General features: G+C 45.7%; 1 protein-coding gene across 9 annotated transcripts in view; it reads left to right on the forward strand.

The window, feature by feature from the left end:
• The window catches only part of PLA2G2D (phospholipase A2 group IID), a 79,163-nt gene that overhangs the window by 23,619 nt on the left and 42,035 nt on the right, over positions 1-13,509 (forward strand). For 8 of the 9 annotated variants that reach the window (XR_006058901.1, XR_006058902.1, XM_060410753.1 and 5 more), the window contains exons 1-2: positions 8,696-8,772; positions 12,141-12,285. Coding sequence is in view for 7 of the 9 variants with exons in the window: in XM_060410753.1 (XP_060266736.1) it covers positions 8,733-8,772; positions 12,141-12,285 (185 nt within the window). In the remaining 2 variants the exon portion in view is untranslated. Of the gene's footprint in view, positions 1-8,695; positions 8,773-12,140; positions 12,286-13,509 lie in introns of those variants that run through there. The other variant, XM_060410752.1, reaches the window with a different exon arrangement.

Here is a 13,509-nt window from a genome sequence, read left to right on the forward strand (position 1 = left end):
CTTCCAATGAACACCCAGGATGGATCTCCTTTAGGATGGTCTGGTTGGATCTCCTTGCAGTCCAAGGGACTCTCAAGAGTCTTCTCTAACACCACAGTTCAAAAGCATCAATTCTTTGGTGCTCAGCTTTCTTATAGCCCAGCTCTCACATCCATACATGACTACTAGGAAAACCATAGCCTTGACTAGACAGACCTCTGTTGACAAAGTAATGTCTCTGCTTTTTAATATGCTGTCTAGGTACAAGCCCCATATCTCAGAAATCTCACAAGAACTCCAATAGCTGGGTGGTCTCATGTTCCTTCACCCCATATAACAGATGAGAAAACATAAATGGAGGTCAGGATCCACATCTGGGCTATTTAACCCCCAAGCCTCCTTCTGAACACCCAGGCTCTGTTGCTTCCCAGGGTAATGTGACCTTGAGGAAGGTCACAGGGACTCAGGCCAAGTCTGAAAACAAGAAGAACCTTCAAGCAATGACAATGTTGAAGTTGCTGGGAAAGCGGTTTCTGAGTGATTCTGAAATCACATTCTGTGGCCACTTGTCTGAGAGGTCAAAGTGGAAATTCCCTGGTCTATGACCAACTCTGTCATTTAGAAGCAAGAGCCTCTGGGCCTGAGGTGTAAGTGGAGCTCAGAACTTTAAACTCCTTTCTCCTGGGGAGTTTTGAGTGATTCTGAAATCACGTTCTGTGGCCATTTGTCTGAGAGGTCAAAGTGGAAATTCCCTGGTCTATGACCAACTCTATCGTTTAGAAGCAAGAGCCTCTGGGCCTGAGGTATAAGGGGGAGCTCAGAACTTTAAACTCTTTTCTCCTGGGGAGAGGGGTCACCAGGTGCCATGCATGTACTATCAACTTTGTGCCAACCATTCTACTTGTACTCATGACAACAAGCCTCAAAGACTGCATGTTGATCCCAGTTTCAGATGGGAAACTTAAGGTTCAGAGAGACGAAGTAATGTAATTAATGCCATAAGCAAGCTAGAATTTGAAGCCTGATTTGCCTGATGTCAGAGTAGAAGTTTGTTTTCACTGCACAGCTTCAGTTGTTGTTCATAATTTAGTAGGATATCTTACCATCTACAAACATATTGGATGATGTAGGAGAAACTGGGGTCGTGGGCTCTATCCTTGGTTCAGGGTTGGATCCCCTGCTGAAGGACATGGCAACCCACTCTGGTAGTTTTGTCTGGAAAATCCCATGAACAGAGGAGTCTGGCAGGCTACAGTCCATGGGGTCGCAAAGACTCAGACATGACTGAAGTGATCTAGTGCGTGCACACACACACACACACACACACACACACACACACACAGAAGGACACTGGACCATTTAGAAGGATATTGGATGACCTGGAAGCATACTGGGTCACCTATAAAGATATCTGATCATCTAGAAGGATATCTCAAGTACTTCCTACCAAAGTTTGAGTCCATTTGCTTTTACTCTCATGATCTTCATTATCATTGTTACTACTCAAATTCCTGGATTTATAAAAGATACACAAGAATATACAAATTGAAACTGAACAGCTGGAAGAAGTTTCAGAATATGAACACACCAACGTCACCAATACCAGAAGAGAAGGACCATCAGTAGCATCCCTGAAGCCCTCTTAGTAACCACACCAGTCACCATGCCCTTCAATGGGTAGCCACTGTCCTGACTTCTAAAAGCACAGATTAAATCTTGAGAAAGAAGAATGGAACTGGAAGAATCAACCTGCCTGACTTCAGGCTCTACTACAAAGCCACAGTCATCAAGACAGTATAATACTGGCACAAAGACAGAAATATAGATCAATGGAACAAAATAGAAAGCCCAGAGATAAACCCACGCACCTATGGACACCTTATCTTCCACAAAGGAGGCAAGAATATACAATGGAGAAAAGACAATCTCTTTAACAAGTGGTTCTGGGAAAACTAGTCAACCACTTGTGAAAGAATGAAACTAGAACACCTTCTAACACCACTAACAAAAATAAACTCAAATGGATTAAAGATCTAAACGTAAGACCAGAAACTATGAAACTCCTAAAGGAGAACATAGGCAAAACATTCTCCAACATAAATCACAGCAGGATCCTCTATGACCCACCTCCCAGAATATTGGAAATAAAAGCAAAAATAAACAAATGGGACCTATTTCTGCACAACAAAGGAAACTAAAAGCAAGGTGAAAAGAAAGCCTTCCGAATGGGAGAAAATAATAGCAAATGAAGCAACTGACAAACAATAAATCTCTAAAATATACCAGCAACTTATGCAGCTCAATTCCAGAAAAATAAACGACCTAATCAAAAAATGGGCCAAAGAACTAAACAGACATTTCTCCAAAGAAGACATAGATGGCTAACAAACACATGAAATGATGCCCAACATCACTCATTATCAGAGAAATGCCAATCAAAACCACAAGAAGTACCATTTTACGCCGGTCAGAATGGCTGCTCTGCAAAAGTCTACAAGCAACAAATGCTGGAGAGGGTGTGGAGAAAAGGGAACCCTCTTACACTGTTGGTGGGAATGCAAACTAGTACAGCTATTATGGAGAACAGTGTGGAGATTCCTTAAGAAACTGGAAACAGAACTGCCATACAACCCAGCAATCCCACTGCTGGGCATACACACCAAGGAAACCAGAATTGAAAGAGACACGTGTACCCCAATGTTCATTGCAGCTGTTTATAATAGCCAGGACATGGAAGCAACCTAGGTGTCCATGAGCAGATGAATGGATAAGAAAGCTGTGGTACATATACACAATGGAGTGTTACTCAGCCATTAAAAAGAGTACATTTGAATCAGTTCTAATGAGCCTATTATACAGAGTGAAGTAAGCCAGAAAGAAAAACACCAATATAGTATACTAACGCATATATATGGAATTTAGGAAGATGGTAACAATAACCCTGTATGCGAGACAGCAGAAGAGACACAGATGTATATAACTGTCTTTTGGACTCTGTGGGAGAGGGAGAGGGTGGGATGATTTGGGAGAATGGGGTTGAAACGTGTATATTGTCATATGTGAAATGAATTGCCAGTCCAGGTTCGATGCAGGATACAGGATGCTCGGGGCTGGTGCACTGGGACGCCCCAGAGGGATGGGATGGGGAGGGGGTTAGGAAGGTGGTTCAGGATGGGGAACATGTGTACACCTGTGGCAGATTCATGTTGATGTATGACAAAACTAATACAATATTGTAAAGTAATTAGCCTCCAATTAAAATAAATAAATTTATATTTAAAAAATAAAAGCACAGATTAGCTTGTCTGTTTGGAAGCTCATATAAATCTCTCTTAGAATCCGTGCTCTTTTGTGTTCAGCATAATGTTTGGGAGGTTTTTCCGTGTCGCTGTGTCTAGCTGTGGTTTGTTGGTGTGGTATAATCACACAGTTTACCATTCTGCAGCAGACAGACATTTGAGTGGTTTCTGGTCATTTAATTCACTTGCTTTACTTCTGCTTTGGTGCAGCTGCAGAAAAGTGGGTCACTCTCCCACAAAGGGATTTCAAATCTCTCCCTCCTCCTCGCTTGGCAGGGCGTATCAGAGATGAAGCCCAGAAGACCCCAAGAAAGCCCAGCTTCTTTCTTTATGTTTTTAATTTATATTTTTAATGAAGGATAATTGCGTACAGAATGTAGTTGTTTTCCGTCAAATTTCAACAGGAATCAGCCATAGGTATACATATTTTTTACCCCATTTTTCTCCTTATATTTTTTATTTAATTTTTACTTTGTATGGAGTGTAGTTGATTTATCACGTTGTGTTAGTTTCAGAGATGCAGCAAAGAGATTCAGCTCTACATATGCGTATATCTGTTCTCTCTCAGATTCTTTTCTCACACAGGTTATCAGACAATATTGAGTAGAATTCCCTGTGCTGTACAGTAAGTCCTTGTTGATCATTTTATATACAGTAGTGTGTTTATTAATCCTGAGCTCCTAATATATCCCTCCCCCATCTTTCCCCTTAGTCTATGAGTCTGTTTTGATTTTGTAAATGAATTCATTCATATCATTTTTTTTTAAGATTCCACCTATAAGTGATGTCATATAGCACTGACTTTCTCTGCTTTTCTTTGCTTAGTGTGAGCATCTCTTGATAAGCCCAGCTTCTTTCAATTTGCTCTTCCCCTACAGACCTTCCACATTAATAATAGTAATTCTGAGCTGCATCTAGCCGCCTCTGGCAGGTTTCATCTCAGATGGAATCCAGGCAGTGGGGCCATTTCAGTAAATGAGACTTTATGGGAAGGGATGACAGAGGAGCCTGGCAGTCCATAGGGGTGCAAGGAGTTGGACACAACTGAAGCGACTTAGCGCATGAGTCAAGCAAAGGACTCTGGTCACTGGCTGAAAGGGGGTGTCTCTTAGGAGATGGGGGTTCACCTTCTCTGCAGTGAGGTTGGGGGCAGCAGGCTCCAAGCTCGGCCAGCTCTTCTCATTTCCACCTCCATCTATGCTGGCTAAGAAAGTGGCCCCTCGGTACAATGACTCATCTGTATCATGGGGATTCGGGCAGTGCCTCTTTGCACTTACTCTGTGTGAACCACTTAGAACAGTGCCCAGCATGTAGCAGGGGCAGCTCTGGCTGACCTGTATTCTGACCCAAATTCTGCCACTCACCTGCTGCTGTGTGACTCTGGGCAGGTTCCTGACCTTGCTGGGCCCCAGCTGATGGTAACTATTCATAGAATTTGCACTTCAGGGTCTAAGCCCTCTCCGGATTCCTCCCATCCTCCACCTGGAGATCTCGATGGATCATGGGCAAACAGTATCACCAAGTGTATCCCCACTGTTTCCAAGGAAGTGAAAACTCAGATTTGCTGGAAAGGATCAGGAAATGATCAGTTCCATCTATTATACGCTGCTGATGGAGCCAAAAGCTAGGGAGTTTCTAAATTTCAACCAATTTCAGAAAAAGGAAGAACTCTAAGAACCTTTCTATCCTGATTCAGCAATTTCACTTCTGGAAATTTATTTTAAAGAAAATTCCCTTTTAAAATGGACAAAGATTTATTATTATCATAGTCTTTTCTCTTATTTTCTTTGGCCACATAGCGTGGGGGACCTTAGTTCCCCAAACAGGGATCAAACCAGCACCCCCTGCAGTGGAAGCTCAGAGTCCTGACCACTGGACCGTCAGGGAAGTCCCCAGAGTGTTTCCTATAATGATGAGCAATGGTGACCAAAAAGTCATAATGAAAAAAAAAATCCATAGAAACAGACTCAGGAACCAGAATGATAGGATTAGTAGATCAACGTATTATGATAGTCTTACACCTATATTCTAGATATTTAAGAACATACAGGAAACTTGAGCCTGTTAATTAGAAACATAGAAAAAGAAAGGGAAGTAGCTCAGTCGTGTCTGACTCTTTGCGACCCCACGGACTGTAGCCTGTCAGGCTCCTCTGTCCATGGGATTTTCCAGGTAAGAATACCAGAGTGGGTTGCCATTTCCTTCTCCACGGGATCTTCCTGACCCAGGGATTTAACTGGGTCTCCTGCACTGCAGACAGGCTCTTTACTGTCTGAGCCATCAAGGAAGCCAATTAGAAACATAGAAGATATTAAAAAAAAAAAACTAGATCAAATTTCTAGAGAGAACAAGTACACTGAGATGATAGAGTGGAGAGGATTAATGCAGATTAGACAATGTAAAACAAAAGGATAGCTATTTATTCTGTTCATTTTAAGCAGCAAAGGTGCAGATGAAGATGATGGTGGTGGGAGTCACCGTAGCTCACATTTGTTGGTTTCTGGCTACTGACTGACCTCTGTCTCCATATCACCTCATTTAATTCCCACAAGTCTATGAAGCGGGTGCTATGGTAACCAAGCTGGACCCTATGGTGCTTTCCGAGGACAGACCTGCCCCCACTTGAGTCTTCCACCTGCCTCTCACTATAAAAAACTTTAACCTCCTAGATCTTCCCCAAGTGCCAAACAATACCTTTAATCAGAAAAGTAAGAAAAATGCAAAGCCAAAAGAAAACAGTCAAGCAAGATAAAAATAATAGTTTAGCCATTAAACAAACTCGAGGACATTTAGTTCCTCCTTAACGGCTGTTCTGAGCCAGTCATATGAACTGCTTCATAGACTCCACCATGTGGAAGGAGGTAACTGTATGTAAGCTGTCACAAGCACATAGTCTCCAGACGATTCGAACCAGAAGGTTGACGATATTGATCCCTTAATTCTCTTACCACCAACCAATCAGAAGAATGCCCACAGGCTGACCACACACCCCCAACCCCCTCTGCCTCATCCTGTCTTTAAAGCCTTTCCCTGAAAGCCACCATGGGACTTCAGGCCTTTTGAGAAACAGTCGGACACGACTGAGCGACTGGACTGAACTGAACTGAGCATTAGCTGTCTGGACTGCTTGCTTGGTGCCCTGCAGTCAACGATGCTCTTTACTTCACTGTGACCGGAAGTCAGTAGACTGGCTTTTCTGGGCAAGCGGACTCAAGTTTGGTTCCGTAACACTCTCACCACCGTGTTTCACGCATGAGAAAATGGAAGAGATGGAGCTGAGCAGCTTTCTCCGGGTGCAGCAGGTGGGACACGAGGGAGGCAGCCTGGGCTTGGGTCCCACCTCCCAGCCTCTTCGTCTCCCTGTGATGCTACATAACCGGTGTGGCGGTCACCATAATGGCATTCTACTGCGGGTGTGTTGTGTGCAGAGTGTTGTCTGTATGTGGTCTCTAAACCCCACGGCCATCAGAGGAGAGAGGGCTGGTTGCCTCCACATTGTCCACGTTCTGCAAATGAGGAAAGCAAGGCTCTTGAGGTCAAGTGATTTGCCCAGGGTCCCAAGCTGATAGGAGAAGAAGCTCGAGTGTGAATGCGTTCCCTTTGAACTGTGCCCTGGGACCTCTGGGGATGTCTGGGACAGCAGATTTTGAAGACTTTTGGCAGCATCTATCAAGTCTTCTCTCCCACTAGGGCAAAGACCTCTGGAATCAGCAGAAGTCCTGGCTACTTTTGCTTCTGCCCAATTGAGATGAACTCAGGGGGAAGCTGGGGCTCAGAAGGGTAACCACAGACCTAGAAGAGTGCACAGGAAGGTCCCACATTGGTAACAGCAGAGAGGTAAGGAGCATGTGATTACAGAGCACGCCTAGGGGAGGCACCCAGCAGTTGCCGGAGAGATGTCATGTGTGTGCTGCTGAGTATTCTGCATGCAGATGGCTTTTCCATTATGAGATGATCAGTTAATGACTGAGTCTAGGAATAAAGGAAAACTAGATTTTAAAGAGACAGGGAAGAGGGACAGGGAGATCGCCCAGCAGTGACTTGACTTCCTTTGTGTAGACCCGTCAGCTGGCAGCAAAGAGGTCAGCCTGTGCTCTGTGCTCTTGAACAGCCATCTGACAGACACCGAAGAAGGCCAGTTTCTGCTCTCGTGGGCTCTCCAGCAAACCTCAGAAGGTTACTGGTAGAGCGTTTGTAGCAGAATATCCATTTGTAATGCCAAGCATGTCTTGCCATCAGCACCTCCACCCTAGCTGGGCTGGGTCCAGGACATTCGCCTCATTAGGAGTCCCGCCTTAAACTGGGGAGGACCTTCTGCAGGGCAAGTTGGCAACACATGTCAGTTGCCTTCAAGTTGTATGCGTGCTTTGACTCGGTAAGCCCGCTTCCGGAGCACACCCTGTAGAAACAATCCTGGGCAGGGACGAGGTTTCATCTCAAAGACTTCTTTCACTGTCCTGCTGTGTAGTCTAGAATAGTATGATATTGGAAATAACCCATATGCCCAACAATAGGGCATTCTTCAAATGAATGGCATACAAGGCTACCTTTCAAAATTATCTGCAGGAGATGGTTTAACAACATACAAATATGTTTAGGTTATTTTAGTAAATGAAAAGACAGACTACAAAGTACGACCTGTAGTGTTTACCTAAATTGGTCAGGGAAAAGTGTGGAAAGATATATACAGAGAGTAATAGAACCAGGATAACATTGACACCAAGATGGTAATGATGGAACAACTTAAGTGCCCATCAAAGGATGAGTGCGTAAAGAAGACGTCGTTCATATGTGTGTGAGTGTGTGGGTGTGTGTGTGTGTGTGTGCAAACATCTTAAAATAGTAGAATGGTGGTTACGAGGAAGTGCGGGAGGGGGAGGGCTAAGACAAATATCGTGTAAGTGTACGCACTTGCAACAAGTAGTAACTAGGTCCACACAGTATCGTGAATATCGACAACAATGTTGTGTTATAGTCACCAAACTTGCCGAGAGACTGGATCTTCATTACTCCAACCACAAAGAGAAATTGTAATTACGTGACGTGATAGAAATGCTAATTATTGCTGCACTAACACTCAGATCATGATATATAAATGTATCAAATCAATATATTGTCCCCTTAAATTGACACAGTTGTATGTCAATTTCATTGAAACAATTAATGGTGATGAATGGATTCACAAAGGATTTTAAATTGCTTCTAGTTGTTCAAGCTCTCCAAATCTTCTATGCCAATCATGCAATCAAAACCATTTTTTAAAGCTATTAAAAACAGGAATAATAAAAATCCGCATTGCCAGAAAAGAGGAAACACAAAGCGCCTGGGTGACCTCCGGCAGGGCTGAAGCTGGGAGGGGGGAGTGAGCTCGGCAGGCAGGGCCATCTGATATAAGGGGCTGCTGGCTCGCAAGGGGCCTTCCAGTCGCTGCCTCCACTGCTCTGTGCTGGGGTCATGGGCCTCTCCCTGCTCTGCGTGCTGCTGGTCTTTGCTGGTGAGTGGGGACAGCACCCACAGCCGGGGAGGCGGGGAGGGAGGCTGGGGTGCCCTGTACCTCTTTCCTAAACTGAGCTGCTGTGCTGATCATCCCTGACCCGGTCCCCCAGTCCCCCACTATTCGGCCCCCTGCAGGAGTCATCAGTGGCTCAATCCCCTGGAACAGTGGCTTCAGCCAGAGGGCTGTGGGCAGCCAAGCTGGGTGGCAGGCAGAGGCGGGAAACTAGACGTTCACAAACTGGGCTCCAGCTGAACTGACGTCTGTGGTACTTCGGACACAAACTACGGAAATGGATCTGCCCTCCTGTGTCCCTCTGAGCAGATAATAGTGATCTCTCACATATGCACACCTCTCCACACTTTCAGGGGCCTTTCCTGGTGGCTCAGTCAGTAAAGAATCCGCCTGCAGTGCAAGAGACCCAGGTTCCCTCCCTGGGTTGGCAAGATCCTCTGGAGAAGAAAATGGCAATCCACTCCAGTATCCTTGCCTGGGAAATCCCGTGGACAGCGGAGCCTAGCAGGCTAGAGTCCGTGGGGTCGAGAAGTTGAACATGACTTAGCGATAAACCACCATCTTTTCAGAACCCTTCCTCTCCCTTGACCCTGGGGGTTCTGTTGTCCATTGGGAAATGGTGAAGTTTCCACCTGATCTTTAACAGATCAAATGTTGCATATCTGGGTGCTAGCAAACTGGAGTGTTTACCTGTTGATCCATCTCAGAATATGTGATCTGAGAAAGCACTTGCATTTCGTTTTTAACGTGCTTTATGTTATTTTGGGACTCCCAAATTCCCGAGAGGAGCACACCACCAGGGTTACGGTGAAAACCACTAGGAAAGCTGCAATCAACTGCAGAAATTCATCTCTCAGATGCAAAGAGGCAATATGGTGTAGAGATGAAATACACAGATTAACCTGCATTCAGATGCTGGCCCATCAGCTTCCGGTGCTATGACCTTGGCCAAGTCCCCCTACCCGTCTATACCTCATCTGTAAAGTGGGCACAATAACATCCTCTTCACTGGGTTGTTAGAAGGGCTCTAATGAGAAAATATGTACAAAACCCCTAGCAAGGGTGAGGAACAGTTAGCGAGCAGTAACTTAACACAAAGCGCATGCCTGAGTTAGTGGTGATGTTGTCCCTGCCACTGTCGCTAACCCTTGGGAGAAGGGGCTCCATCCCTCTCAGCGACAGCTGAGGATGGAAAAAGCAACAGAGGCAGGAATCACTGTTAAGCTAAGTCAGTGTCCCGAAGCCCTCTTGACCACAAGTTGAGCTCCTCGATTCCCCAGGGCTGGGTTGACCTCACTGTAAAACTGTAAGAAATAAGACCACTGAAAGCACACCGAATCAAAGCTGAATTTGTTTGCTTGGCGAGGAACAGCTGCAGAATTCAGGTGTGAAGTTGTGTGTCTACTTCTAAGCTGAAATAGAAAGGTCTAAACTTGGGGTGCACAAGTAGATGGAGGTTCAGCAAAAAGGTGAGATTCCGAATTCAGATCCTTGGCTGGCCTATTGGGTGGACATTAACTCTTGGCTGTGGTCTGTTTCTAGGGCCTTATCACCAAATCTGGGGTTCCAGGGGGCTTGAGGTCATTCCTCAGCACAGTCACAATTAAGGTTTCTCTGTAGCATCTGTACAGCTAGAGCCGCCATGGCAAACAAGAGTGGCAGCGTGGGCTTCCACCACTGGGGACACGACCTACCTGCAAGTCCCAGCCTCTACCAGCCGACGTTTAGCTGCAGCCCTGGTGGCTCAGACAGTAAAGAATCTGCCTGAAATGGACCCAGATTCGATCCCTGGGTCGGGCAGATCCCCTGGAGAACAGAATGGCTATCCACTCCCGGATCCTTGCCTGGAGAATCCCATGGACAGAGGAGCCAGGCAGGCTACCGTCCGTGGGGTAGCAAAGAGTCAGGCACCACTGAGTAACTATCCCTTTCTTCGCAAGGCAAGCACCCTGCTTCTGATGGCACCCCTGCCCACTGCATGAGTTCATCCCAGACCCAGCTGTCCCTAGTGCAGGGCTCTCCCCTGGTTACTACTCACTTTATTTGAGTGTAGAGCTTCCATTATAACACCGTTTACTTGAGGGTCGGGGGGGGGGTCTTCCACAACTGGGGTCACCCGAAGGGGCCTCCCCAGCCCAGTCTCTCTGCGATTCGGGGCTCCATCTGTATTCCTGGGTCATCCCCGAGGTTGCACACAGGTACATCCAGTCCCCTTTGCATCTCATCTCTTTCTCCCAAATTCTTCTGTGAATTCATTGCTTAATATATTTTATTTCTCCTAACTGAATATAATGCATTCCTCTCTCCCAATGAAGTGAATTCCCCTTATGATCAATTCTCACCAGCAGATATTATGACTGAAGTGAAAAATATTCATGAAAAACATTGATTTCTAAATCACACTCCTTTCCAGAAGAGCCATGCATATTTTTTTAAAGGGCTTTTTTCAATGATTCTATTTATTTTATTTTATTGCTGGCTGTGCTGGGTCTCCGTTGCTGGGTGAGGTTTCTCTCTGTTAGCGGTGTATGGCCTTCTCAGCACGGGGACTCTCTTGTTGTGGAGGGAAGGTTCTAGGGGACGTGGGTTTCAGTAGTTGCGCCACGTGGGCTCTGTAGTTGTGGCTCCTGGGTGTGATAGCTGTGGCGCATGGGCTTAGCTGCTCCTTGGCACGAGGGAACTTCCTGGACCAGGGACTGAACCTGTGTCTCCTGAACTGGAGGGCGGATTCTTTACCACTGAGCCACCAGGAAAACCCCCACGCATACTGTTTAACATGTGGATTCTCTATGGGCTGTGGTGGGAGTCGGGGGTGGTGGGGGGAGTGTCTTCCTACTATCGAGTGTGAACCCAGAGACAGAGAGCAGAGCCAGGCTGCCCTGGGTTAGCATCCTGCTCCTCTGATTACCAGCTACTATGACCTGGAGCAAGTTACTGAAGGTCAGTGTGCTCATCCTTAAAATGGAGATTAAAAACAGCATTTATGGTTCCGATATTGGTTTCTTAGTTTTCATACATACACCATGATGAGAGGATACTGAATGGGGAGGTGTATGAGACCTCTTTGTATGATCTTGGCACCTTTTCTCTGCATCAAGAATAAACCAAAATAAAAAGATTGTTTTAAAACAGAGTATCTCATGGAAAGGGAGGAGTCAATGGGTCTCTACATGAAAAGATCCTTGGTAATCAGTTATCAATTCTCATTATGCTTCCAATAGCCACAGCGTTTGTGGTTACTTTATTATCCAAGGTCACTGTTTTGGCCCAGGCAGAGCAGAGGTGCCAGGCCTGCAGCCCACTGGACTCCCCTGAGATTCACGTCCTCTCCCTGTGGCTGGGCTCCTTGGCAGGTGTGGCTCCAGCTGAGGGCGACATGCTGGACCTGAACAAGATGGTCAAACAAGTGACGGGGAAGACCCCCATCTTCTTCTATTCGTCCTACGGCTGCTACTGCGGATTTGGTGGCCAAGGCCAACCCAGAGATGCCACAGACTGGTAATTCCTCCCAACCACGCTCTGCCTCTCCCCAGGGACCCTCCTCTCTCCTCTCCTGTTTCCTCTCCACCCATTTATTCATCTGGTACCATGTGCTGTTGTAGCCTGGGCTGAAGGAGTTTGGGCATTACCTTGCCAGCACGTGAAATGAGCACAGCTGTACAGTAGTTGGAACATTCTTTGGCATTGCCTTTCTTTGGGGACAGAATGGAACTTGACCTTTTCAGTCCTGTGGCCACTGCTGTTTTCCAAATTTCCCTGGCTTATTGAGTGTAGCACTTTTACAGCATCATCTTTTAGGATTTGAAAGAGCTCAACTGGAATTCCATCACTTCCAATAGCTTTCTTCCTAGTAATGCTTCCTAAGGCCTACTTGACTTCACCCAACAGGATGTCTGGCTGTTGGTGAGTGACCACACTATGGTGGTTATCCAGGTTATTAAGTCCTTTTTTGTATAGTTCTTCTGTGTATTCTTGCCACGTCTTCTTAATCTCTTCCACTTGTTAGGTCTATACCATTTCTGTCCTTTACTGTGCATGAAATATCCCCCTGGTAGCTCCAGTTTTGTTGACGAGATCTCTAGTCCTTCCCATTCTATTGTGTTCCTCTATTTCTTGCATTGATCATCGAGGAAGGCTTTCTTATCTCTCCTTGCTCTTCTCTGGAACTCTGCATTGGTTTGGATATCTCTTTCCCTTTCTCTTCTGTCTTTCGCTTCTCTTCTTTTCTCAGCTATTTCTAAGGTATTCTCAGACAACTATTTTACTTTCTTAGGTATCTTTTTCTTTGGGATGATTTTGGTTACCACCTCCTGGACAATGTTCCAAACCTCAGTCCATAAGTTGTTCTTCAAGGCACTCTGTCTATCAGATCTAATCCCTTGAATCTATTAATCACCTCCACTGTATAATCATAAGGGATTTGATTTAGGTCTTACCTGAATGGTCTCATGTTTTTCCCTGCTAGGAACTCTGCTGAGCTCTGATCCAGCCTCAGCCCTTCTGGAGGGTTCCCCAGAGTTTCTGAAGTCTGTCTTGCACTGTCCACCCCAAACTAGTTAGAAGAGCCACAAACACTTCCCATTGCCATTGAACATTGTTGTTTTTTTCAAAGTCCCACTTCTTTTTGCCATGGTCTCACTTGGTTTTCATAGCAACCCAGGGATCTGCCAGAGGAGGGATGAGCGCCAGCCTGGCCCAAGGTCAGCACCCTCACCCACCACA

Source organism: Ovis aries, chromosome 2 (assembly GCF_016772045.2).
Source record: "Ovis aries strain OAR_USU_Benz2616 breed Rambouillet chromosome 2, ARS-UI_Ramb_v3.0, whole genome shotgun sequence".
Classification (NCBI taxonomy): Eukaryota; Metazoa; Chordata; class Mammalia; order Artiodactyla; family Bovidae; genus Ovis; species Ovis aries.